We start from the raw sequence: 22,640 nt of genomic DNA, 5'->3' as shown, positions 1-22,640 counted from the left end.
AATTGTACTTCAGTATGGTTTCATAAACAAAGACATGCTGATGTGCCAGAATATTAAGTATCACATTGTCATAAGTATCAAAACTGTAAAAACAATATGTAGCTTTTCTGCAGAAAGAACCAGCCTCATAAATTTATGACTTTATCCTTTTTCTTCAGTGTGGCCCTAGTACTCTGTCATATAAACAAATACACATTCCATATGAATATAAAAACACAATGTGTAACATTATGTTCCTTTATTGAATAAGGACAAAACAAAGCAGGTAAACCATCAGCTCCTTTCGAAACTGAAGTCACAGTGACTCTACAAGATGGAAAGCACAGAATCCAAGCATATTATACAAAATGATACATACACATTCAAAGGTCTGTATATAACACACCCTGCATGTCTGCACACTAAAATAAATGCAGGACAAATCCATACACATCAACTGAACAGACAAATGAATGGATGCAGTAGCCTCCCTGCAGCCTTGTATTACACACAGTATACCGCACAAACATCATAAGAGGCCAAATTCGTAAAAAAACGAACCCAAAAAAACCCAAATTCCTCTGCCACCGCAGGACATATTTAACCAAAATTGAAAGCACACATACTAACTAAAATAATTCAACACATATTGGTCCCTCAGCAGCCGACCACTGTCGTCATCAGGGAAGATTGCCGGATTGTCCCAGTCCATGGCTGGTGGCACTCTGGGGGCCCTCTCCTTCCTCAGGCAGGCCACATTGTGGAGGACAGCACAAGCCACAGTAATATCACATGCCCTAACAGGGCTGACCCTTAATTTGTGAAGGCAGTGAAAGCGTGCCTTCAGGAGGCCAAAGGTCATTTCAACTCTGGCCCTGGTCCTGGCATGGGCATGGTTGTAGGCCTGCTGTGCTTCCTGGGGGTCTGTGAAAGGTGTCAGGAGAAAAGGCTGGCAGCCATACCCCCTGTCTCCCAGCAACACACCAGAGAATTCACCTGTCAACACAAAATCTCATCATTACTACCTCATAAACACAGTGATATTCTTGACACAGCCATGATGGTTATAAATAGGGGTTGTGTGGCTTACCTTGTGATAGGCACTGATAGATTTCAGAGGCCCGAAAGATTCTGGAGTCATGGACTGAGCCAGGCCATTTTGCCACAACATTGCTGATCACACAGTCAGCATTGCAGACCATCTGAAATCATAAGATGAGGAATATTACACCAATCAATGCACATCACTGGCAATGCAGAGTGTTCGTCAATGGACAATATCAAAAAGTTATGTTCACCTGAACATTAATGCTGTGAAAGGATTTCCTATTCACAAAATCGGCCTCATGGGCACCTGAGGGGGCTTTTATCCTTATGTGTGTGCAGTCCACTGCACCAATGACATTGGGGAAACCTGTCACACAAAGTAATGAGTATCCTACTATGTGTTAACAGTTGTCCTGTAATTTGTAGATCCTCTTACCTGCAATCCTATAGAACTCCTCTTTGATGTCACAGAGTCTTCTGTGGCCAGGGAAGGAGATGAAGACATCTGCTAATGCTTTGATAGCCAGACACACACTCCTTATTGTGCGGCAAATTGTGGCCTTGTTCAGCTGTTCTGCATCCCCCACTGAGTACAGGAAGGCTCCACTAGCAAAAAAGCGCAAGGCCACACAAACCATTTGCTCCACACTCAGTGCATGGCTCCGTGCAGTGCGGTGCTTAATCCTGGGACCCAGTAGTCTGCATAGATACCTGATGCCATCTGCAGAAAACCTGTATCTTTCATATAGATGGTCATCAGGGAAGGCCAGTGGGTCCAACCGGTCCCTGAAGACCCTTTCTCGCCTGAAGGCTCTCCTCAGCACAAGTGCTTCTTCATCCACCACATCTCGCACGAATGGGCATGCCATTGTCAGAGCAGAAAGGAACACACAATTTTGGGCCTTCATATAGGCTAGTGGCCACACCTGGTGCTGGGGGGGTGGGCAAAAGAGGGCGATGCCTTATAACGATGACTTGGTTGTACTGATTGCTGGGAAAATAAAAAAAACCTTAGAAAGATGCCACCGTCCTGTGTGCTCACAATAAGAGCTCATATGTCATGGCTCACTTGACTTTACGAGAATATACCTAATTTTTATTTTCAGCTGTGTCATCTTCTTGGAGCTGGGGGAGGAAAGAAAAATAATGATTAATACATTTGTGTTACAGTTAGCATACAGTGTACATTGAAGGCATATCTCACCTCCCTCTCAAGTTTTTTTATTTCAAGGTCCAGTTTCCTAATTGTCCTCTTTTTTATTTCGGACTCCAGTGCAAGATTTTCCATCTTTTTCTTCTTGTACTGAATGTCTATGTCTGCCAGTTCTATTTGGCGCCGGAGGTGGTTGCCATACAACTTTCTGATAGCTTGTGAGCTCTGTGAACACAATACAATTAGCGCAGCTGGAATTTGGCAGGATGTGGTGTCCTTTTATTAATACGCACTATGTTGCCAGGCTGGTTTTCCCACTGTATAGCATCTGGGTCCTGTAAAAGAAATTAGATTTTTTGATTTTGATGAGGACTCCTCACCATTGTAGAGTAAATAGTACTTTCACAGTCTTAACATGATACCTCATGCCTTCTGGAATCCAGAGAGATGGTCTCCTCCTCATCATCGTCTCCATCATGTGCTGTTGCTGCTGCACTGGGGCCTTCACCCTATCACATTTAATCGGATTCATATTGAAGCTAGTAGACAAGACATGCCAGGCCTACAGTATGCCTTTGATGGAGTACTCACTGGATCAGCATCGTCTGGTGCTTGTGCTGGTGGCTCTAACAGGAACACAGTGCTGCCAGACACTGCAAGGCAATAGGTAAACCAAAGTCAGACAGTCCAAATTGATTCAATATGAATGTGGTTGTATCCCATGTAGAGATGGAAGGACATACCTTGAATGAAGCGGGTGGCATCTTGGGAGGAACCTATGCTCGTCTCTTTCCCCCCAGGGATCCCCTCTAAGACGGGCCTGCCTTTATTTAGCTCCAAGGCCATGTCCTCTGCTGGGGTAAGGTCAGCCTTTGGTGACCCACCACCCGTGCCTTGTCTGTGGGTATTCTTTTTCACTGCTAAAACAGTACAGACAATGTGTGAGCAGGCACCTTCTGGGTACAATATATGCTTGTGCTTTGTTAAATATTAGTCAGGGACCATACCATTCTGCAGAATGTTCTTGTATTTGATTTTGACCTGCTGCCATGTCCGTTTTGGCCCGTTCATGTTTAATCTACACACACACACACATATTTAATGGAGTCACACTGCAAAAAATTACTTGGTATTTTTGTCTTGTTTTCAGTAAAAATATCAAAAAATTTATCATAGCTTTATACAGTGTGATGGAGTTACTTTACACAATTTCACTCATATCTGCAGTGCATTTCAATAAAAAATTTAACCGTTTCATAATTACAGTACAACTGCATTTTTGGAGATGTGAATTAAATATTTGAATTGTAATTGTGATGTTTCAGCGGAGCGGTGAGTATGTAATTGTGCACTACTTACGCATTCAGGCGGTCTGCAATACTTTGCCACGCTTTTTCTCTTTGCTTTATCACTGTGGCGGTGTTGCCTTTCTTCTTAATTATATCTTTTACCTCCTCGTATGCCTCCATGAGGATTTGTGCTTCCGACGGGGAAAAGTACGCGGCTCTAGTTGCCATGGTAAATCAGTTAATCTGTGATCTGTGGCGGGGTCTATTTGAGTGAGCCGTGAGCGCGCACCTATCCAGGATTGGTTTCACCTGGCTTAATGAATCCGTGTCTGCTCATCCTGGCTTGGTCTTTGTGCAACCAATTAAGCCTGGACGCACATGTTTTGGCTTCATTGAGCTCAGCTGAGTCATTTATCCCGGATGTCTTAATTCTACTTTTGTGCAACAGGCCCCTGGTGATTTGGACAAGCCTAAAAGAAAACCTAGCCTTCGCCACCACAGCCTAGTTTGGGTAGTTGTAGTGGGTACTAACCAGAGATGAACTCAGTACCATGACAGTACTGATGACCTGTCTGTGGTCTACACAGGGGAGAGGAAAGAAAGGAGGGATGGATGGATGAGTATTTATAAAGGTTGCATCGACAGTCTTCTTTTTATTTTACCATTTTTGTTTGCACAAATATAAAATCCCTGGCAGACAGGTGAGACTGATCTGTGATTAAATGAATGACACTGGCCAGACCTAAACCTCTACCCCTAAATCTAGTCCAACTAGAGAGTCAACACTGATCGGTTCCACAGGGGAAAGATGGTATGGATGGGTTTCTTTTAAATATTTGAGCATTCCAAAAGAAGGGGTAGAATCCAATCATTGGGTTTGTTTTAAATGGGTCATTAGAAACGTTTTACAGGGTGATTGAATTCAACTACAGTTCCCAAAATGCACTGCGTACGGAGGAGTCCTGTGAAGGGGTGGTGAACCCCCAGACGCCATGAGGTTCTATGCTCATCATGTCTTGATGTTTTACTTCAACAGAAATGTCCTTAATCCAATGGTTTCCTCTTCACTCCTCAATCGTAATGTAATGCTGTGTAAAATATTATCCAGACCACCTGATCAAGGGAACAAACATGGTAAACCGTAAACGGAGAGAGAACCATCACACCATCCATGCCATCTGAAACTAAAAATAGCAAACAAATACTTTCACTATTGGGAGTGCTAATGGGCAAAATAATCATGTATTAAAGGCAGGGTATGCAAGTTGTGAAACTAGCAATTTTGGCTTGTGTGAAAGTATCCCACCTCCTCCCTTCAAAGCCACTCCCCCAAAACACATGACTACTGCTGGGAGGTAGGTAGGTGTACAGACAAGTAGCCAGTCCAATCATTGCATTTGATCCAAACATAATGATTGGTTGTGTTTATTAAAGTCCTGCAACGCCCACAGGTAACCTTTATTTAAATATACTGTCAGAGCATTTGATTTAATGATTGCTGTGAAGTTAATTTCAGCAATATGACAAAAAAAATGCCTATGCGGCCTTTAATTAATCTACTGATTTAAGGTGACAATCAATTCAAAATGCTTGTATAATAAAACTATTAAACTGTAAAATTCAAAAATAAGCAGAATTTGAAACATTCAATAACACATAGGCTATTGAAGTTAATTCAGAGACAAGACTTGTTTAAGAATCAGTATATCAGTATATGGCAGCATTGAACACATGGTTGTAAACATATGGGCAACTACAAATACTTTTGAAAGCTGAAGTTACTTTTAGTGTGAAACCAAATTCAATCTGAAAATACATTTGACTTCCAAAAAAGTTCCACAACAACAGCAAGTTTTGGTGCAAATGTACTTATGAACTTCATGTAAATGTGTGGTGGCCTGCTAAGGTAAAGGGGTCGCAACCAGCAACGCGTGACAGATCGAAAAAAGGCAGGAACTGTCTCACAAAGACCACAGATGAGCTACAGTAGCCCAGAACTGACAATAGACCTGGTCCTTGATGCTTACCAGAAACAGAGCAAATGACGTCATGAACCCCTCTTTGGTGAGCTCCCATGTTCCGCCATACTCCTCTTCATCCACCTGCTGAAAGCTGCTGAAGTATACATACAGGACGCCAGCATTGATGATGCAGAATCTAGTTGGGGAAACAAATAAATAACTGGATCTTTGGTGCACATAGAGTAGTTAACTAGTGGTGGGTAAAGATGATTTTACTGATTGTAGGAAAGGTTTAAAGGTACAATAGGTAGGATGTTTTCAATAATTGTGCCCCTTATAAACATACTGTGCAAGCGAATGAGTTGTTTGGCAACATAGACAGCTTAGTGCAAGTGGAATGTCAAGTTTTACTTTTTGGAGCTTGCAGCTACTTTCCAGACAAATTGTCTTCCTTTGGATTATTTTGTGAAACCACTGTCAACCAAGTGTGTGCAGGACAGCTCGACTTTTCAGACAAGAACTGGGGGGCGCTGTTTCTCATATTTGAATATATTTTAGAACGTTACCTATTGCAGCTTTAAATTCAAGGTCATAACTTTGATTACACTTACATTGCTATTCCTAGGAAGCCTTTTAGTGGTGCAACACCCCATATCACACCAAGGATGATAGCAATTATTTGCCGAATCCAGTAGATCACATCTAAAAACTCGTCCTGTTGAAGACAAGAATTAACATTAACACGAGTAGCTTGCAGACCGGTGTGCATCAACACATTTCTAATCAAAAAAAGAAATATAAAAAATAACGTGTAAAAGATGTGAATATAAGTGTGTGTACGTTTTGTATAAAACGTCATGAACCCAGAACCCATGTGATTGGAAACGGCTGAAGGATTGTTAAGTCAAATTCGACCCAAATAACGTCTGGATGAACATACCCTCACAGAAATGTGATAATGAAAGGATTAGCAACTAGCAAGTGTGAGTGAAGGTAATCTTGATTGCCCACGACAAGCACAGTACACGCATTTGTCGTTATTCATCGACAGGCGTTTTGTAGAACTGGCCTGTAGGACTGAGTATAGAAACACAAATCTGATTATCCTGCCAACGCAAGTTTGAGACTTTCCTGGCTACAAAAGCCTGCAAATTACGACGCATCATCACAAGAAGCTAGGAGGCTAACTGGTTAGCTTGGCATGCTAGCATTCAATCAAGCGAGAGGCACCAACAATTAGATGACAGTTACGTTTCAAGTTATTCTACAAACACACTTCTAAATCACATAATGTATTTGTTGAGGGGGCACTGCCTACCTTTTCTTCCCAAACAGCGCTACTGTTGAAGGCTTTGCTCCATGTGGACTGCTTTACACCCCCATTGACGAGATGAACTTCTTCTTTCCGCTTTGAACTGTTCGTCATTCTTTGCGTTTATTGCCGGATACAAAACACCTTAAGTGATACTTAACTTGATGTAACTTTTTCTGATTGTATTAAACAACCCCGCTGTAGGCTCCAGTAGACTATTTGATGAAATCCTACAAGGTGTTAGCCAGTTCGCTACAGAAATAAACGCGTTGCTGATCTGACAGATTGCAGTCAAGGAGAATGTGTTCATTGAGTATGCGCAATACCACGTTGACCCAGCTCGAACCTGCTGTGAACAGCCAATAGCAGAATGCGACGTTCACACGCTGGCCGGTTCTAGAGCAACACGTTAACGGACAGCGCCATCTAGAGTTAGGATGCTCTTACGACGCTGGCTTTCATTCATAAAGACCTGTGTAATTGTTAAAGGATCTGCATTGTCTATTTTCATCAGAACAAATGTGTATGCCACTTTGGATAAAACCGTCAGATAGATTTAGTACATGTAAACTGACATTGACATGTTAATTCAAATAGCTTTGTCAGAAAAACACAAAGATACACAGGAGCAAACACTAGTTTGCAAGCACACACTGTTAATAAGTCAGACAATAACAAACATGTGAAAATGAACATTTAGAAAAGTTTAGAAAACAGAAGACAAGCTGAAGTGTGTGAAAGAGGAGACAAATAGTCTGACTCAACACAGAAATGTTCAGAGCGTGTTGTGTGCATATAAGTAAAATATAGCAAGTTAGTATATTCACAACGTAGTCTAACACAGTGTTATCAGTATTTCCTAGAGACTCTGTATAACTAGATATACAACACACACACACTGCAGTGATTACAGTGATTACAGTGATTAGTGACTACAGTTATTTACTGTAAGAGATCATCTAGAGTCAATAGTGAGTCTGGATGCCAGCAACACGGTTCTATAATTTAATGTTGGCATCCAGTACTTTTATCAGTTCAAGTTCATCTGAAACCGTGTATGTTTGTGTGTGTTGGAAAGATTGTGTGTGTACATGTGTTTGTTGGGGGGGGGGGGGGGGCATGGTTGTGAATGTGGTCTTTGTGGTTGAGATCCTGAACAACTGAACCTGTAAATGAGACAATAATTAAGACATGCTTGAAGGCAGATTTGTCCATTGCAGTGTTTGCAATAGCACTGGATTTTTGTGCACATTGTTCCTAAGTAATGTGAATACTTCTACTTTTCTAGGGAGTTCTCTCTTGGTGATCTGGGAGCTCACGTCGACCCGAGTTCTCGGTCGGCAGTGACGTTTTGCATCACGTGTCTGTCTCTGCCCTGGGTACGTACGTCGTATTTTCCTCTCACTCTCCCTGAGCTGAGAGCCATTGGAAATAAACAAGACCAAGAGGGCCATTGTGCCATCAGCCGAAGTGGCTAGTGTAACGTTTATCACTAGTGGATGAAGAGAGAGGGGTAGCCTACCACCCCTATCAAAGTTGGCATCAATAAAGCCCCAAGCTAACGTTATGTATTTACTTTATAAATAGTCCGGTTCATTGTTAACTTTCTTTAGAGTCTAAACTATTTCCCTTGGACCAGGCAAGGTGAGTGCTCTTTATAGATATATAATTTAAAACGATTTCTACCTTTTGGAAAGTTGCGTGGGCAATCGTTACCTTTGCGGCAGTCTTCAAGCCAGCTGCATGTCGCTAGCTTAAAATGGCGACAGTGAGTGGGGGCGAGTAGTTTTGGGGGGCTTGTCTTTTCCCCCGTTCTGAATTGGTTACATTATTACATAGATATATGTAGCCAGCCTATTAACTTATCGCTCCCTCCGTCAGCAATTGAAACTTGAGCGGAAGAACAACACGCGCCACATTGTTTCAATCATTTCGAGATTTTTTTTAACGTTGGGCTCATTAGGGAGTCTACCTTAAATTACTTCCAATTTATTTTGTAAGTTTGTTGGAGTAGTCTAAATTGTATTTGGATTCGCTGAAATAGTATCGGTTGCCTTATTTAGTTTCCTAGTTTTTCAACGATTTTGTTGAAGGGATCACGCGTTGTGCCAAATGTATCTTTACATATGTAAATATAGGCCTGTATTCATTGGCTCTAACTTCACGTTTAGATCAAATACATATTTAGAATGTTGACCTGCAACAATGTCTTAATCTGCTCATTTTTCTGCGCTTAGAATGAATGCAGGAATACGTTGTGTCGGAGTTCACTACCTCGTGTATTGTCAACAGTGTCCATGCTCTATGTGATTCTAGAGATTAGTGTAAAGCTTTTCCAGATAGCTAATTTGTGTCTGATGCCCATGTGATTGCCAACCATAGACATTCAACTTTAATCCAGCTATCTATTCATCACTCATGTCACAGTTATTAGTCCTGACATAAGCCAATTGCCATACCATTGTTGGTGATAAAAAGCTAGACCAGGCTAACAGCAATATGGGTGTGGTGTGTGGAGTGAAGGATTATCCTTAGGTCTGGGGTCTTGGGGTAAACTGGTAGTTTATGTAGTCTGTCATGTATGCCACTTGACTCAATAAGGGCAGTGTTTATTTCCTCAGTCAGTGTTGTGTTGAAGTGAGGTTATGGTCTGAGGTCATTGCGTTTATCTACACTCTCGACGACCACATCACCTCACACACTCAGTTCAACGTCCTCTTCTCAAGCTCCTCTCTGTGTCCCACTGTGCCAGGCCCCTCAGCCCTAGACGTATTCTATTTTGTGAGAAGAATGAATACATGAAAAGAAATGTGTATGGATTTTTCTGAAGATTTCAAAATTGTCTTGAAACCTAATTATGTCACTAATGGGAGAGTGTTACCCTGTCAATCAATTATTATTGCATACCTTCCTCAGGTAAGGCCCTGTACTGTGTTTGTGGTCAGACTTGCTTTAAGAGCCTTTTGGCCCACCATTCTGGCGCTTACCTGCAGTCCAAAGTCTTTGAGAAAAATAGCCCTTTACAGCAGTTAAATCAGCCAGGAAGCCCCCCTTTCTTAGTGAAGGAGAGAGCCCTGCCTTGCTGTGCTCAGAGCTGGCAGGATCAGGTCAGCATTTGCCGGCCGTGCTACATTGCCTGTCTTGCCTGGCTGGTTAACAGCTTGTGATGTCAGCCATCTTAGGTTGGACTGCACAGCTCGTGGTGCTACGCCATTTTTCTCTCCCTCCCCTCTTTAACAATCCAGCTTTAACGCCTGCACTGCCAGTGGCCACAGCAACGCAGCCTTTCGCAACCCCGGGCAGCCAGTGGCTCCCTGACCTGAACGCAGCCCAAGTGGGAATCAACAGCAGATGAAATATCTTCTTTTTTTAAAACACTGTCGCTGAGGTTTTCTTTAGGTTGCCAAGATTGGAGGGGGTGGGGGGAGAATATTGAAGCCAAAACAACGAAAATCCACGCAAACGTGTACGCAGGCCAGGACAGTCGAAAGGGAACGCCAAAGAATACGTGGACAGCAAAGTACGGCCTTCACAGTAGGAAGCGGAAGGGTGCGCTCTGCGTTGGCGAAGGGGTTTGTGGGGGGGGGGGGGGGGGGGGGGGGCTACGCGACCCGAGGCGGTTACAAGCTAGTTGCCATGATGTACAACAAGCCTGGCCCAGCGCGAGCCCTGTGTGTGTGTCCTCTCCCCCTAACCCAGTATGCGGTGACCCACCCTGTCGAAGCATGGCAGCCCAGGTCCATACCTATCCTAGCGAGTCATACAGCAGGGAGACGGGGTTGAACAGTGACTGAGCCTGCGAACAGGAAGGAGCCGCCATTGACGTGGTCGGTAGCGGTGCCCTGGCGAGGGCGACCACACCTAGCTGGGGGGTGTGGGTGGGGGGGGGGGGGGGGGGGTGGGAGAGAACATGAACACCGCGTGAGCGAGGCTCTGAAATAGGAGCAGGGCAGGGACTCTCCAATCAGCACTCACAGGACTATGTGGAAAAAACAAGCCCGCCGCTACAGCCAGGGACTGGATGGCATACGAGGTGTTTGTGTGTGTGTGTGTGTGTGTGCGCGCGTGTGTGTGTATGTTTTCGAGAATTGAACTGGTGGGTGGGGGGTGGAGGAGATGGGGGGGGGGGGGGGGGTGGAGATTGGTTGCCATGGGGACAGTAACACACCAGTGGCGCTGCCGACCTGTCTCCCTGGGCCCAACTTGTTCAGAGTGGGAGGGAAAGGGGGGCAGAGGCGGGAGAGACCGAGAGGGAGAAAGAGAGGTGAAGAGAGAAGGGATGGGGGGGATGGGGTGGGGGGTTGAAAAGGCGAGAGGCAGACAGGCAAATATGAGTGGGGGCATTTCTCTCGTACATACAAATGGTAAACGTACACACACATTGACCGACCGAGAGGACAGACAAGGGGCCAGGACTCCGACCACGATGGAGGAAGGGGTGGTCTGGTGGAGATTATACACAGCTAGGCACGCCAACTATTCCCACCATGGTTCTCTCCAGTGTGAGGGGGCTATTATTGGCCTCCGCTGCGGGGACAGAGCCCAGAGACGAGGCAGGGTCGCAGGGTAGAGGGTCGCGGCGCGGCTAGGCGACGCCCACGCTCCGCGCTGATTATATTCTACGATCCCGAGATGGGACAAAAACAGAGTTTTCTGTGTTGTCTGTGGCGTGCACAAGAAAATGGCTGCCTCGCTGCCTCTGTAAACAAGCCCCACTCACAGGCATGCAGGCACGCAGCCACTCCTTACACCCCCCCCCCCCCCCCCCCCCCCCCCCCCCCACACACACACACACACCACCAGCACCATGCACACTCTGTCCTCACGCACTCACCCACACGCGCAAACACTGACACATCGGACGCACGGTCACCCTCGGTCTCTGTGTTCAGGGAAAACATTACTGACCTATATTTGAATTTCTTTGCCAGTGCTTCGCATATCGAGTCAACATTGACCTGTCTTGAGGCCGGTGATTCTCCAAGAAGGGTGCTTCGTACACTGTTTTCTCTGATGAATGCATCGGGCAGCTCTTTTCCTTGTGCGAAAGCCAAGTGATTCCTGTGAGGTTCTTTTCTGGAAGGTACCGAACCAGAACCAACCAGTGTCTGTAAGCCTTATGATGAATCCCAATTTTGGCTTTTTGACTCCTGGCACCTCCATCCCCCCCTTAGTGGTCAATTTGTCTGATAATGGGAGTTTCACACATTGTGGTGACGCTGTGCTCAGTCTGTCTGTTTGGGCGAGCTGATAGGTGAGGCGGGGGAGCAAGCCCAGGAACACACCACGTCCTGAAACGCGAAGCAGGAACAAACTCCACACGGCAGCCAAGCTCTCAGGTTGTGTCCATGGCTGAAGAGCTCGCGCGGGAACATTCCAGGCTTCGCAGTGCAGCGAAGAGGAAGGGGGGTGGGGAGGGTTTGGGTTGGGTTGGGGGCGGGGGGGGGGCAGTGAACGACTGTGTGTGATTGTAGTGCGGAGGGAGGGGGTAGCAAGAGCGGGGGTTGGTAGGGTGGTGTGGAGTTGAGGTTTTGGGGAGGGAGGGGGGCGGGGTGGCTGTGGGGGTATCGGGGCAGAATTCCTCCCCTGAAACACCTCACTGCTTCCTCCGAGACAGTTAAACACTCCCCTCCCTCCCTCTCTCGCTCCCTCCTTTCTACTCTCACCCCAGCCATCCTGCCCATCCCCCACCAACCTCTTCTCTCGTCCTCCCTTCTCTCCCTCTCTCCCCACCTCGCTGGCCCACGTGATGGATGGCTGAGACTGCCCACCCATAAGCCTTTGTGTTGGTCACGTGACCTGCCAGCCTTGGCAGAACTGTGCCCCCTGATGCAGAACTGAATGGTGGGGGGGACCAAGGGGGGTAGGAGGGGTGCAGAAAAGCCCAAACCAAGGACAGTTTCTCGGGGTGGGGGGGACGGGGCATCGCGTTCCCTCCGCAGTGGCAAACTCCCATTTCGCCTGTTAACCCATCGTGCGCCAAACATCAGAGAAGTGCTCGGCACCACACAATGAGAACAGAACCCTTTGAAGAATGTTCTGGATTTGACTTGCTTGCCGACCCATCTGTGTTTGAACTGTTGTCGCCTTGTTACTAATGGTCAGATGCGATATTATTGGTTGAAATGCTTGGTTTGTATCACTAGTCTGTCTGTAGCCTATCTGCATACGCTTTGCAGGATTGCCCCCCTCCCCCCATCTGACTGCAGTACACCAGCCCCCTGGAGATTTAACCGAGCTCTGATTAAATGCACCTTGACCCTTTCATAGGAACATAGCCAAATGTTGGTGTGTGGGTTAAACATGGCATGGGTTAAACCTAGTCCTAATGTAATAGACAAATTCACTTAATATCTCAATTGAAGTAGGTTTTTAGTCCAGGGCTAGTCTTATTCCATGTCTGGGACACTGAACCTATGTGTGGATGGGTTAGACTAGGATTAGGGTAAAGTGGCGGTGACCTGCAATACACAACTGAATGGAAACATGGAGAATGACATTGCTCCTAGCTTGGACACACCAGTGTATCCTTTCAATTTAGAGTCGGTTACTTTGGCCCGGAATAGAGTTAAGACTGGACTGGAGCGGGTGGCTGTTATAGACTACCAACGCGTGTGCTGGGTTGTGTTTGGCGCGTGCGGGGTATCCTTATGCAAGGAGTATAGACGTGTGAGCTTGGAATCCCTGCTTGTGTGAGACCGGCTACGGTTGTGGTCGTGTGTGTGCGTGCCGGCGTGTGTGTGGTGTCAAGTTGTTTCGAGTAATTGCCCTAGAGCTGTCCTCCAGTACTGCACCACTGCCTCCGACCCAGGGGGAGAAGGAGGGAGGGAGGGTGGGTGCTTGCACACATCACAGGAAGCACCGCCATTTTGTGTGGGGGAAGGGATTCACAGAGCATGGGGAGAAGTTTGGAGAGGACTGGAACAGGGAGGGAAAAAAGAGTGTGTGCGTGTGTGTGTTCGTGCGCGTTCCAGTGTGTCCGTGTTTTCGTGCTGGTGTGTGGTTCGTGTCAATCCCACCCTTCCTGTATGACTTGCTTCCCAGAGCAGGCACTAAAACGGTGGGGCCGGTGGACTGTGGTGTTTGGTGGCTGCCTCCTTTGGCCCACCGTGTCAAGCCTTTAAGCCGGCGCTACCGCGAGCATTGTAAAACTGGACGGGGAGAGCTCCTACCGTGGGTGTGTTTGAACGAGGGGAAGAGAGGGAAGGCCAGACGAACCGTCGTGGGGGAGGGGAAAAAAGGAGGGAGGGAAGGAGGGACGGGAGGGTAGGAGGGTGGGTGGGTGGGGGGACAGAGCTTTCCCAAAAAGCCTCTGTGAGGAGGTTAGGGGAGGGAAAGACTAGGGTCGGATCCTCTCATAAAACCGATAGCCTTCCGCTGGGACAGACAGGCGTTGGGGACTCCCGACAAGAACAGGAAACGAGAAGGAACGCTCAAGGATCGATGTAACACCGTCCGGTCTGATGCTGCCGATTACAACAGCGCTCTACCCGGCGTTTAGGATTTCACCACCAAAATCTGGGGTATTTTGTGTAGAATTCCGAGCACTTTTCCATTTCATTTTCATCTAGCTCAGAGGTTTTTCATGCGGAGCGTCACATGCACTTGGAGGTTTGGATATTTTGTGCTGGCTAAAGGAGTTTTCCTTTGTCCGTTTCCACTTTCTTTTTTGTGTCTTGTCGGTGGTGAAATACAATAAGTCTGTATTTGTTTGTGACTAGCTGTAAAACATGTTTTCTCTCATTCGCAGGTTCCTCTCTGGCTCGTTCCCTCGCTGCAGAACACACACACACACCTGGAGGTCACACCCACAGACCCAGGAACAGGCCGATGGTCATGTTCTGTCCCCACCACCCCCCTCCCCCATGGCTGGTCCATAAGCAGGAGCAACCACTCCACTCTGCACTCTCTGACGCCAGATACACTCGACCACAGTCAACCGACCCCACCGACTGGTCTCAGCCATGGCCAGCAAGCGGAAGTCCACCATCCCCTGTATGATTCCCAGCAAGACCATGCACCTTCGAGAGGAGCTGGAGCAGGAGGCCCCATCGCTGGCCCGCCTGGCCAGGGAGCAGGGCTTCCTCTCCCGGGGCGCAGGTGGCGGCAGGGGGAGCCCCCTGGTCGATCAGGGTCTGTCCTCCCGGCCGGAAGGGGGCGACGCGCTCAAAGACGGCGGCGGCACCTACACATGCAGGCCGTGCAACTTCGAGACCCACGACCTGAACCTGTTCCTGGACCACGTGTACAGCGGACACCCGGACTTCCGCGCCGACCCCAGCTTCCAACTGCCTGGACTGCGGCGTGTCGGCGGCCAAGTTCGAGGGCCTGGCCCTGCACAACGCCCGCTCCCACCCCAGCACGCTGAGCACCATGCTGCAGCTGAGGAGGCGGGAGCGGAGGGTGGTGGTGGAGCAGAGCCTGCTGGCGGGGACGGAGGGCGAGATCTCCATCACCAAAACCCCCATCATGAGGATGCTCAGGGGGAAGTCGGAACCCAAGAGGATCGTGGTGTCCCACTCGTCGAGCTCCGACGAAATCTCCCAGGAGCCCCTCCATGTCTCCGCCGGCCGGGACGGGGACAGGAAAGAGGCACCGGCGGTGGCGGTGACCCACGTGCCAACCATCGTCCACAACGGCGCGGCCACCAAGGTGTCACTGCCCTCCGCCATCCAGATCGTCAACGGTTCCGGAACTCTCCCCATGCTGAAGACCGCCATCACGCAGGTCCACGTGCTCTTTCAAATCGTAGCCCTGGTTCTGTGGGGTCTTGAAGCTGCAACTAACTTTTGTTGTCCCCCCCCAAAAAATTTTTTTATCCCACAGGTGGTGTCGGTGGTGCAGAACCGGAGCCTCCACCAGCAGTCAGCGCCTATCACCGTGTCCTCTGCCTTCTCCTCCACCTCCACCTCAGCCTCCTCCAAGAACATGCCCAAGGTCATTGTCCTACCGGCGACTAACGTCCTTGTGTCATCTGATGGCTGTTTGAATGATGTCCTCCTCAGCCAATCCGATGTCTTCATACGTTTTTGCTTCTCTTCCCCTTCCGTCTCTTCTCCTTCCTCTCCAGGTGATGATCCCTCTGAGCAGCATCCCTACCTACAGCGCCTCCATGGACTCCTCCTCCTTCCTGAAAACCTCCTTCAGCAAGTTCCCCTACCCCACCAAGGCGGAGCTCTGCTACCTGACGGTGGTCACCAAGTTCCCCGAGGAGCAGATCAAGATCTGGTTCACGGCCCAGAGACTCAAGCAGGGCATCAGCTGGTCCCCCGAGGAGATCGAGGAGGCCCGCAGGAAGATGTTCAACACCATCATCCAGACGGCCCCCCCCCAGCTCCCAGCAGCAGCAGCGCCACAACCTGTCCCAGAGCCACTCCAGCCAGTCCCAGCACACCATCACGGTCCTCCCAGCCTCGCTGGGCCCCACGGGAATCCCGCACATCCTCCAGGGCTCCCTGGTCAGCCAGGGCGGCGTCATCGTCACGCAGCCCATGATGGCCAACGGCATCCAGGTCAGCAGCGCTCCCATGGCCCTCGCCGTGACCCCCAAGCCGCAGGCCGCTGCCCCGGCCCATGATGCAGGCCCGACCTGCCGCCGCCCTAGTGGCTGACAAGGGGATCAGCATGGTGGTGGGCTCCGTGGGGAGCAGCAGCAGTGGAAGCCACATCGTTAGCAGCAGCGGTAGCAGTAACGGCGGAAGCAGCACAAGCAGTATTATCAGCAGTAGCAGTAGCATTCACAGCAATAGCAGCAGCAGTAGTATGAGCAGTCACGCAAGTGTGATCAACCTTAGTATTGGAAACAGTAACTACAATAATACCAATGGTAAAATCAACAATGCTAAAATCATTAATATCAACGCTTACCTAAATGGCAAGAGCAACATGGGTGCTGCTAGCAATGTTTTTTCCGCTAAAAGCAACGCTGATGCTAAGAACAGCGAGGGCAGGAGGAGCATTAACAACAGCAGTGGCGTGAAGAGTAATAGCGATAGCAGAGTTAGCATTGGCATAAGCAGCCCGGACAGGAAAGCTAACATCACCAGTAAAGACAACAACAATCAGAAGAGCAAAGATGCTAACAGCGCTAGCAACAAGAGCATTAGCCTTAGCAGCACCACCACAACAACAAGTGCCACCACAACCATGGCTACACCCACAGCTGTGACCACCAACTCCACGGCTAACACCGCCATGGTTAAAACTGAGGGCTCATCTTCCCCCGCCACCAAGTCTTCCTCCCCCGCACCGGCGACCACCCCCAACTCCAGCGGAACCCCCAGCTCCAGAACACTTCCCAACACCTTCCTTGACCCCAGCTTCTACAAGAGCAAGAAGTCTCAGGAGCAACTGAGCGCACTCAAAGAGAGCTTCCTGACCAATCAGTTCCCCAACCAGGAGGAGGTCGACCGCCTCATAGCCCTGACAGGCCTTACCGTCCGCGAGGTTCGCAAGTGGTTCAGCGACCGCCGCTACCATTTCCGTAACCTCAAAGGCTCGCGGTCGAGCACGGGCGGCCAGGGGAGCGGCAAGTCTGCGACTGGCTCTACGCCCGGCTCTACGCCCGGCTACGGCACCACCCCCATGGACCTATCAGACGGTGCCACCCGCACCGACACCCCTAAACCCCCCCTGCAGGGCTCAGCGCCCCTCAGCCCCCCTCCCTCACAGACCCCCACGTCCCCCACCACGCCCTCTCGCCGGCCCCCCAGACCCCCATCCCCAGACTTCACAGCCATCCGCTACAAAGAGAGGGACCCCCAACAGGTGAGTGCATCGGAAAACCGTGTCCGTTTGTTGGCTCTGTACACAAGCCCGCACACAGGACAGCCTTTAATGTCTTATTGAGGAGTGAAAGGAATTTATGTAACATCAAATCTCCCCATCTTCTCCCCACTACCAGGTGAAGGCGCTAGAGGCCAGCTTCTCCCAGGACTCAGACCCCCCCGGAGAGGAAGTGGACCGGTTACGGGCCGAGACCAAGATGACCCGACGGGAGATCCACGGCTGGTTCGCCGAGAGGAGGAAGAGAGTGGCCGCGGAGAAGAAGAAGGAGGAGCTGGAGAGGGCGGAGCGAGAGGAGGAGGACATGGCCGAGGAGGCGGCGGCGGGGGGAGAGGAGGGAAAGAGGGGCGACAGCGTCAAGAAAGAGGAGGATACGGAAGAAGGGAGGGATGAAAGGCAGAAGGAGGACGGCACGGGCTCCGAGCTCAAAGTCAACCCCATCAAGATCAACCTGAAGATGCTGAAAGTGACCGAGGCCAACGGGAAGGCAGAGAACGAGGCGGGCCAGACAACCGGCCAATCCGACAGCTCCGCCATGCCACCGCCCTCCGCCTCCAACCCCACCCCGTCACCCTCCCCCCGTCCCGTCCTCAACGCTCACCCCCAAACCAGTCCCCTCCCAGTCCCCGAAACCTTCCTCCTCCCCCAAGCCCTCTCCGATCCGGGGCAAGAAGAACGCAGAGCAGCTCCACCTCCTTAAACAGGTTTACGCCCGCACGCAGTGGCCCAGCAGCACCCAGTACGACGAGCTGATCTCGGGCACCGGCCTGCCCCGCCCCGAGGTGGTGCGCTGGTTCGGGGACTGCCGCTACGTGCAGAAGAATGGCCAGCTCAAGTGGCTGGAGGCCTACCAGACCATGGCCCTGGAGGAAGACCTCCAGAGGGGGGACATCCAGATGCTCCGAGCCCACCTGGAGGCTCACGGCAGCCTGGAGGAAGGACAGGTACCAGCCCTGGGGCCCCAAACAGCAGACGGGGCAAATTCTGTATACGTGGGGGGGGGGGGGTCATTGAATTTAGTTTAGCTGGTATGATGATACCGATAGAAATGTCCCAAAAGTGAACATTTCTGAGGAGAAGTACACACCCATCTGAGACAAAGCTCTCGTTCTCTCCTGCACAGTGATAGTGATTAATTCATTGAGGGAATACAGTTGTTTATCGTGAAACCAGAGTTGGAAACCAATTTAAGGGGAAACAGAATGTTATGTCTAGATGATGGATGAGAGGCTGATCCAGTATGTTGTTTGCTCCCCAGGTGTTGGAGCTGGCCCAGGCTAGCGGCCTCACAGAGGAACTGGTCCGACGCTGGTTCTCCACCCAGACCTCCACCCCACCAGCACCCTCCTCGTGCCAGCCAGCCACAGCCCTCCCGCCCCCTCAGACCGCCACCATTCCCAGCCAGACTCCTCCACCACCCCTCTCCTCCCAGCCCGCCCTGTCACCACCGCCCCCACCCCCACTCGCTGCCCAGACCCCCCCGCCACCCCAAGCCGAGGGGGGTGGAGGGGAGGGGACGGAAGCACAGACACCGGAGGCGGCGGCGGGGCCTCCGTCTGTGGTGATGGGGGGGTCGGCGTCGCTACCTGAACCAGAGCAGGGGGGCGGGAAGGAGCTGAGAGTGGAGCCGTCTGTGTGCGGGAGCACGGACCAGGATGAGGAGGAGAAGCCTGTCAAGGCTGTCCAACCTGCTGAAGGTGCGCAGATTTCGCTTTTTTCCTGCCGTTACGGAATTTGAAGGCGGTAGGAATGAGAGGTGTTAAGAAATAGACGATTGCCAATACGAGTTCAAATCGACAAGTGAGTTCCAGTCGAGTTAGAACGCCAGGGGTTTTAGATTAGCGATTTTGGGTAACACCAACACCGCTGGTATCTACTGGATGTCACACCGGAAGGAAATGCACGCGGACACATCTGATCACGACTGCTGTTCAGGCAGCCTGAATGGGCCCTTGTTTGACCTCCACACTCATCTATGGATGCATTCTTCTTTTCCTTCTTTAGGAGCTGAGTAGGGGACCTTTGTGGAAGAAGAGGAGGAGAGTGAGAAAGGGACGACCCGGAGGGACGGCGCTACGCCGGTGGTCTTCAGAAGGGAGTGTGTGTGTGTGTGTGTGAGCGAGCGGAAGACAGCATATGTGATTGTAATGGGATCACTGGAAATGGACCCTGATCCACCCCCCCCCCCCCCCCCGTTCCCGAAGCATGCTTCCCTCCCTCCCACTGACCCCATCACACACACACACCCTGGAGCTGGAGGTGGGCTCCCATCTCCCTCCCAAAAAACGCAAGGACGGACTCTGAACCCCCTTCCCTCTGGTTCTCTCACACACTCCCCCCCCCCCCCTTCCCCTGCCCCCCTACCTCCTCCATCCTGCCTTCCGCCATTTTCTCCTTCCAACGACAGTAGAGACTCATGGTTAGGATTCCCTGAGGAGGGGGGTTTTTTCACTTCTTCTTCCGTGCCTGTTCGCTTGCCTGCCCTTGGAAGGACAGAAGGGGACGGGGAGGGAGGGGGGAGACGTGTGCTGGGGATTCAGACCCCAGATGAGTCGGGAGGAGAGAGGAAGGGGTTATTCAAATCCTGACTGGACGGATATCGACCAAGCCAATTCTCAAGAGGGGACCGGTCGTGCGTGTAAAAAGAGACGGCGCTCCGAAGAGGTTTGGTACGAAATATGAACTGCACAGCTCTTTGTAAGTGTTGTCCGTTTAGTTTTTTTTTTGTAAAGGGAGACACAGTGTTGGAAGGGGGGGGGGGGGCCTGAGGACAGCCATGTCTGTGTTTTAGCATCAAGTGCTTCTGTACGTCATCGACGTCTAGATGTTTCTTTCTTAAAAACGTAATAAATCCTGACTGTACAAGGAATATGAAAACTGTTTTACCAAGATTTCCAACATACCTAGGACTGTTGTATCATTTTTACAGATGTTATTTGCAGAATAAATAAAATGTAACAAACACGCCCGGCCTCTGTCTCGTACCATGAGAGGACGCAGACCAAACGATCCTACGGACTTTCGGTCTCTGACACATTTTATCCTTCACCTGGACAAACGGCGTTCAAACTGAATTGCTGATAAATGAGAAATGTGCATTCTCCCAGACAGACTGCTACAATTCACTTCTGGTAGATTCATGATTTCTCCAAGTCCTAACATTTAAAGATCCAGATCGAAATGGGTCCAAATGAACTCTTATGGTCATGTAAACCAAATCCAGTCGCGAACATCTATGATTCCTTGGACAAGGTCTCATGCAGGGAGACTGAACCTGGTATGTAGTCCTGTTCTGTATACAGTATATAAAATATATATTGCACCTATAAAATGTTTAATTATAGACAATACATTCTCAAGTCCATGTCACTCAGTTCCCCAATACTTATGTCATTACCACAGCTTCCTTGTTAGTGTAGTGTTACCAATTGTGATTGTGAAAACTATACTATTAAGTTCTGTATTAATGTTGATTTTAGAACATTGTGATTTTGACAAAGGTCAAGAGAAGAATATATTCCACTAAATAATTTAGGTGGACCGTTTTGAGAGCATGGACCCTAGTTCATGGAGATTAGCCTTAACTTGACTGAGAACCCTGAACTGATTGAAAACTTCATTTGCATGAAGTGTGCATGTACACAAATTCCCCCTTTGACTAAATGCTACTTACAGGCTGTGCAGTCATGTCTTTTTACAAAGTCAACCCCTCAGGCAAACATACGACACAGGAACACATACAGTAGTTGAATAAGTACTTTATTTAATTCTCAGGCTTGAATATGTTTCATATGAAAGGCAAAATTAAAAATGAATACTTTTTCCCCATAGCTTAGGCACATGACAGAAAGGCGCTGTTTGTAAATGAGATCGTCAGTAACAAAATTGTGACATGAGCACAAAAAACTTAAAGGTGTCGTCAGCGGCCATGTGTTTGTCCACACAGAGGCACATGGACGCAAGACGGTCACTGTGCGCGGTGGAGAAGGACTTAATGAAACGAATGACAACTCAGTACGCATACTATTCCTTAACCAGGAGCGAAAAAACGGTCCAAACAAGAAAGAAACATTGCGGCTACTTTTAACATGGTGTCGACAAACTCATGTAAGACATTAGAATTTGACCCCTGAAGTATATATTCCAGTCCAAATCCTGCATTCCACGCAACGGTCTATATCCATATGGCTTGTAAAAGACTGTCCCTCCATTGTAAAAACATAAAACATACTGAATACTGATTACATATTAGGTTGTTTACCGCTACAAAAGGAGCAAATTGTGCCCCATTCTACGACAGATGGCAGTTACAAAGCCCAAATACACGCGCGCGCAAACACTTAAAAAAGAAACACTGTTCTGGGTCCATTTCTGAAAACACCATCTTATTCCTGTCCACTACTCTCTCTTGCTCACGTCATCTCATCTCCCCCCACTCCCTACCAGCTCTGGGGTCCCCTAGGCAACCAGCTAGATAAACAAATCTCCATTACCACGTTGTTGACAAGCAGTAACCCAACCACACATTTAGAGGCTTGTATTAACTACCAGGTGCGATGCTGGGGTTCAGCTAATGCTAGTCGTTCCATTTGGTCCTTGTTGTTAATAAGAAATGGTGCACTTGATTTGGTTCTCCAGTCCGCCCCCCTTCACTCACGACACTTCAGACTGTTCCGTTACGACATCCACAACACTGAGAAACACCAGAAGCTGCAAGGCGTTTGCATGGAACAGATCGCAGACATACTTATTGTTTAGTATTAGGCATTTGCCCAGAAACCTGTCAACGCTTTCCCCCAACAGCCATGATTCAAAACATAATGGTATAGTCGTCATCATAATCATATGGCTTTGGCCAGGGTTAGGACTGGACAGTGACTGAAAAGGCATGGTTTGGATTTAAGACTTTGACAGAAACGCTATTAGCTCAAAGGCAGCGCCTACAGGTGTATCCATAACATAGAAAAACACCCTTCCATTCTTGATGTTGAGGAATGCCTTCTCAAAGCTAGCTGCTGCTGCTTCAAAACACACATTGGGATCAATGCAAAGTAGTAGTCTGACCTCTCCCCAACCTGCTGTTGATGTAGCATCTCTAACGCTAACCTTCAGCC

The 22,640-nt window shown here is 49.1% G+C and overlaps 3 protein-coding genes across 5 annotated transcripts; 1 reads left to right on the top strand and 2 right to left on the bottom strand.

Annotated features, from left to right (window-relative positions):
• Positions 1 to 200: 200 nt before the first annotated feature.
• Positions 201 to 3,917, bottom strand: LOC136945791 (putative nuclease HARBI1). 3 transcript variants are annotated; one of them, XM_067239839.1, is made up of 13 exons: positions 3,539 to 3,917; positions 3,187 to 3,257; positions 2,923 to 3,099; positions 2,771 to 2,832; positions 2,602 to 2,688; positions 2,473 to 2,514; positions 2,231 to 2,404; positions 2,133 to 2,151; positions 1,738 to 1,786; positions 1,463 to 1,632; positions 1,278 to 1,393; positions 1,070 to 1,181; positions 201 to 975 (listed from the first exon to the last, which is right to left on the bottom strand). In XM_067239839.1, exons 1-13 carry the CDS (start codon positions 3,694 to 3,696, stop codon positions 605 to 607), a joined length of 1,608 nt encoding a protein of 535 aa, XP_067095940.1. In that variant the 5' UTR covers positions 3,697 to 3,917; the 3' UTR covers positions 201 to 604. The 3 variants fall into 3 exon arrangements, with proteins under 3 accessions (XP_067095940.1, XP_067095938.1, XP_067095939.1); XM_067239837.1 differs by having other exon boundaries at positions 1,463 to 1,786; XM_067239838.1 differs by having other exon boundaries at positions 1,278 to 1,369; positions 1,463 to 1,786.
• Positions 3,918 to 3,919: 2 nt separating this feature from the next.
• Positions 3,920 to 7,670, bottom strand: rab5if (RAB5 interacting factor). Its single transcript, XM_067239840.1, has 4 exons — positions 6,748 to 7,670; positions 6,041 to 6,144; positions 5,496 to 5,625; positions 3,920 to 4,581 (listed from the first exon to the last, which is right to left on the bottom strand). The coding sequence occupies exons 1-4, from the start codon at positions 6,853 to 6,855 to the stop codon at positions 4,540 to 4,542; spliced, it is 384 nt and encodes a 127-aa protein (XP_067095941.1). The 5' UTR covers positions 6,856 to 7,670; the 3' UTR covers positions 3,920 to 4,539.
• A 6,463-nt stretch (positions 7,671 to 14,133) lies between these two features.
• zhx3b (zinc fingers and homeoboxes 3b) lies at positions 14,134 to 20,474 on the top strand. The gene is given in 11 exon segments (XM_067240370.1): positions 14,134 to 14,264; positions 14,492 to 15,026; positions 15,028 to 15,468; positions 15,568 to 15,678; positions 15,812 to 16,069; positions 16,071 to 16,307; positions 16,309 to 17,508; positions 17,645 to 18,103; positions 18,105 to 18,470; positions 18,785 to 19,223; positions 19,531 to 20,474. Coding segments are annotated over 10 exon segments (3,843 nt in total). The 5' UTR covers positions 14,134 to 14,264; positions 14,492 to 14,705; the 3' UTR covers positions 19,542 to 20,474.
• The last annotated feature ends 2,166 nt before the right edge of the window (positions 20,475 to 22,640 follow it).

The sequence above is a fragment of the Osmerus mordax genome, chromosome 7, assembly GCF_038355195.1.
Source record: "Osmerus mordax isolate fOsmMor3 chromosome 7, fOsmMor3.pri, whole genome shotgun sequence".
Classification (NCBI taxonomy): Eukaryota; Metazoa; Chordata; class Actinopteri; order Osmeriformes; family Osmeridae; genus Osmerus; species Osmerus mordax.
The sequence above is the reverse complement of the archived record's forward strand: the minus strand, read 5'-3'. Positions and strand labels throughout refer to the sequence as shown.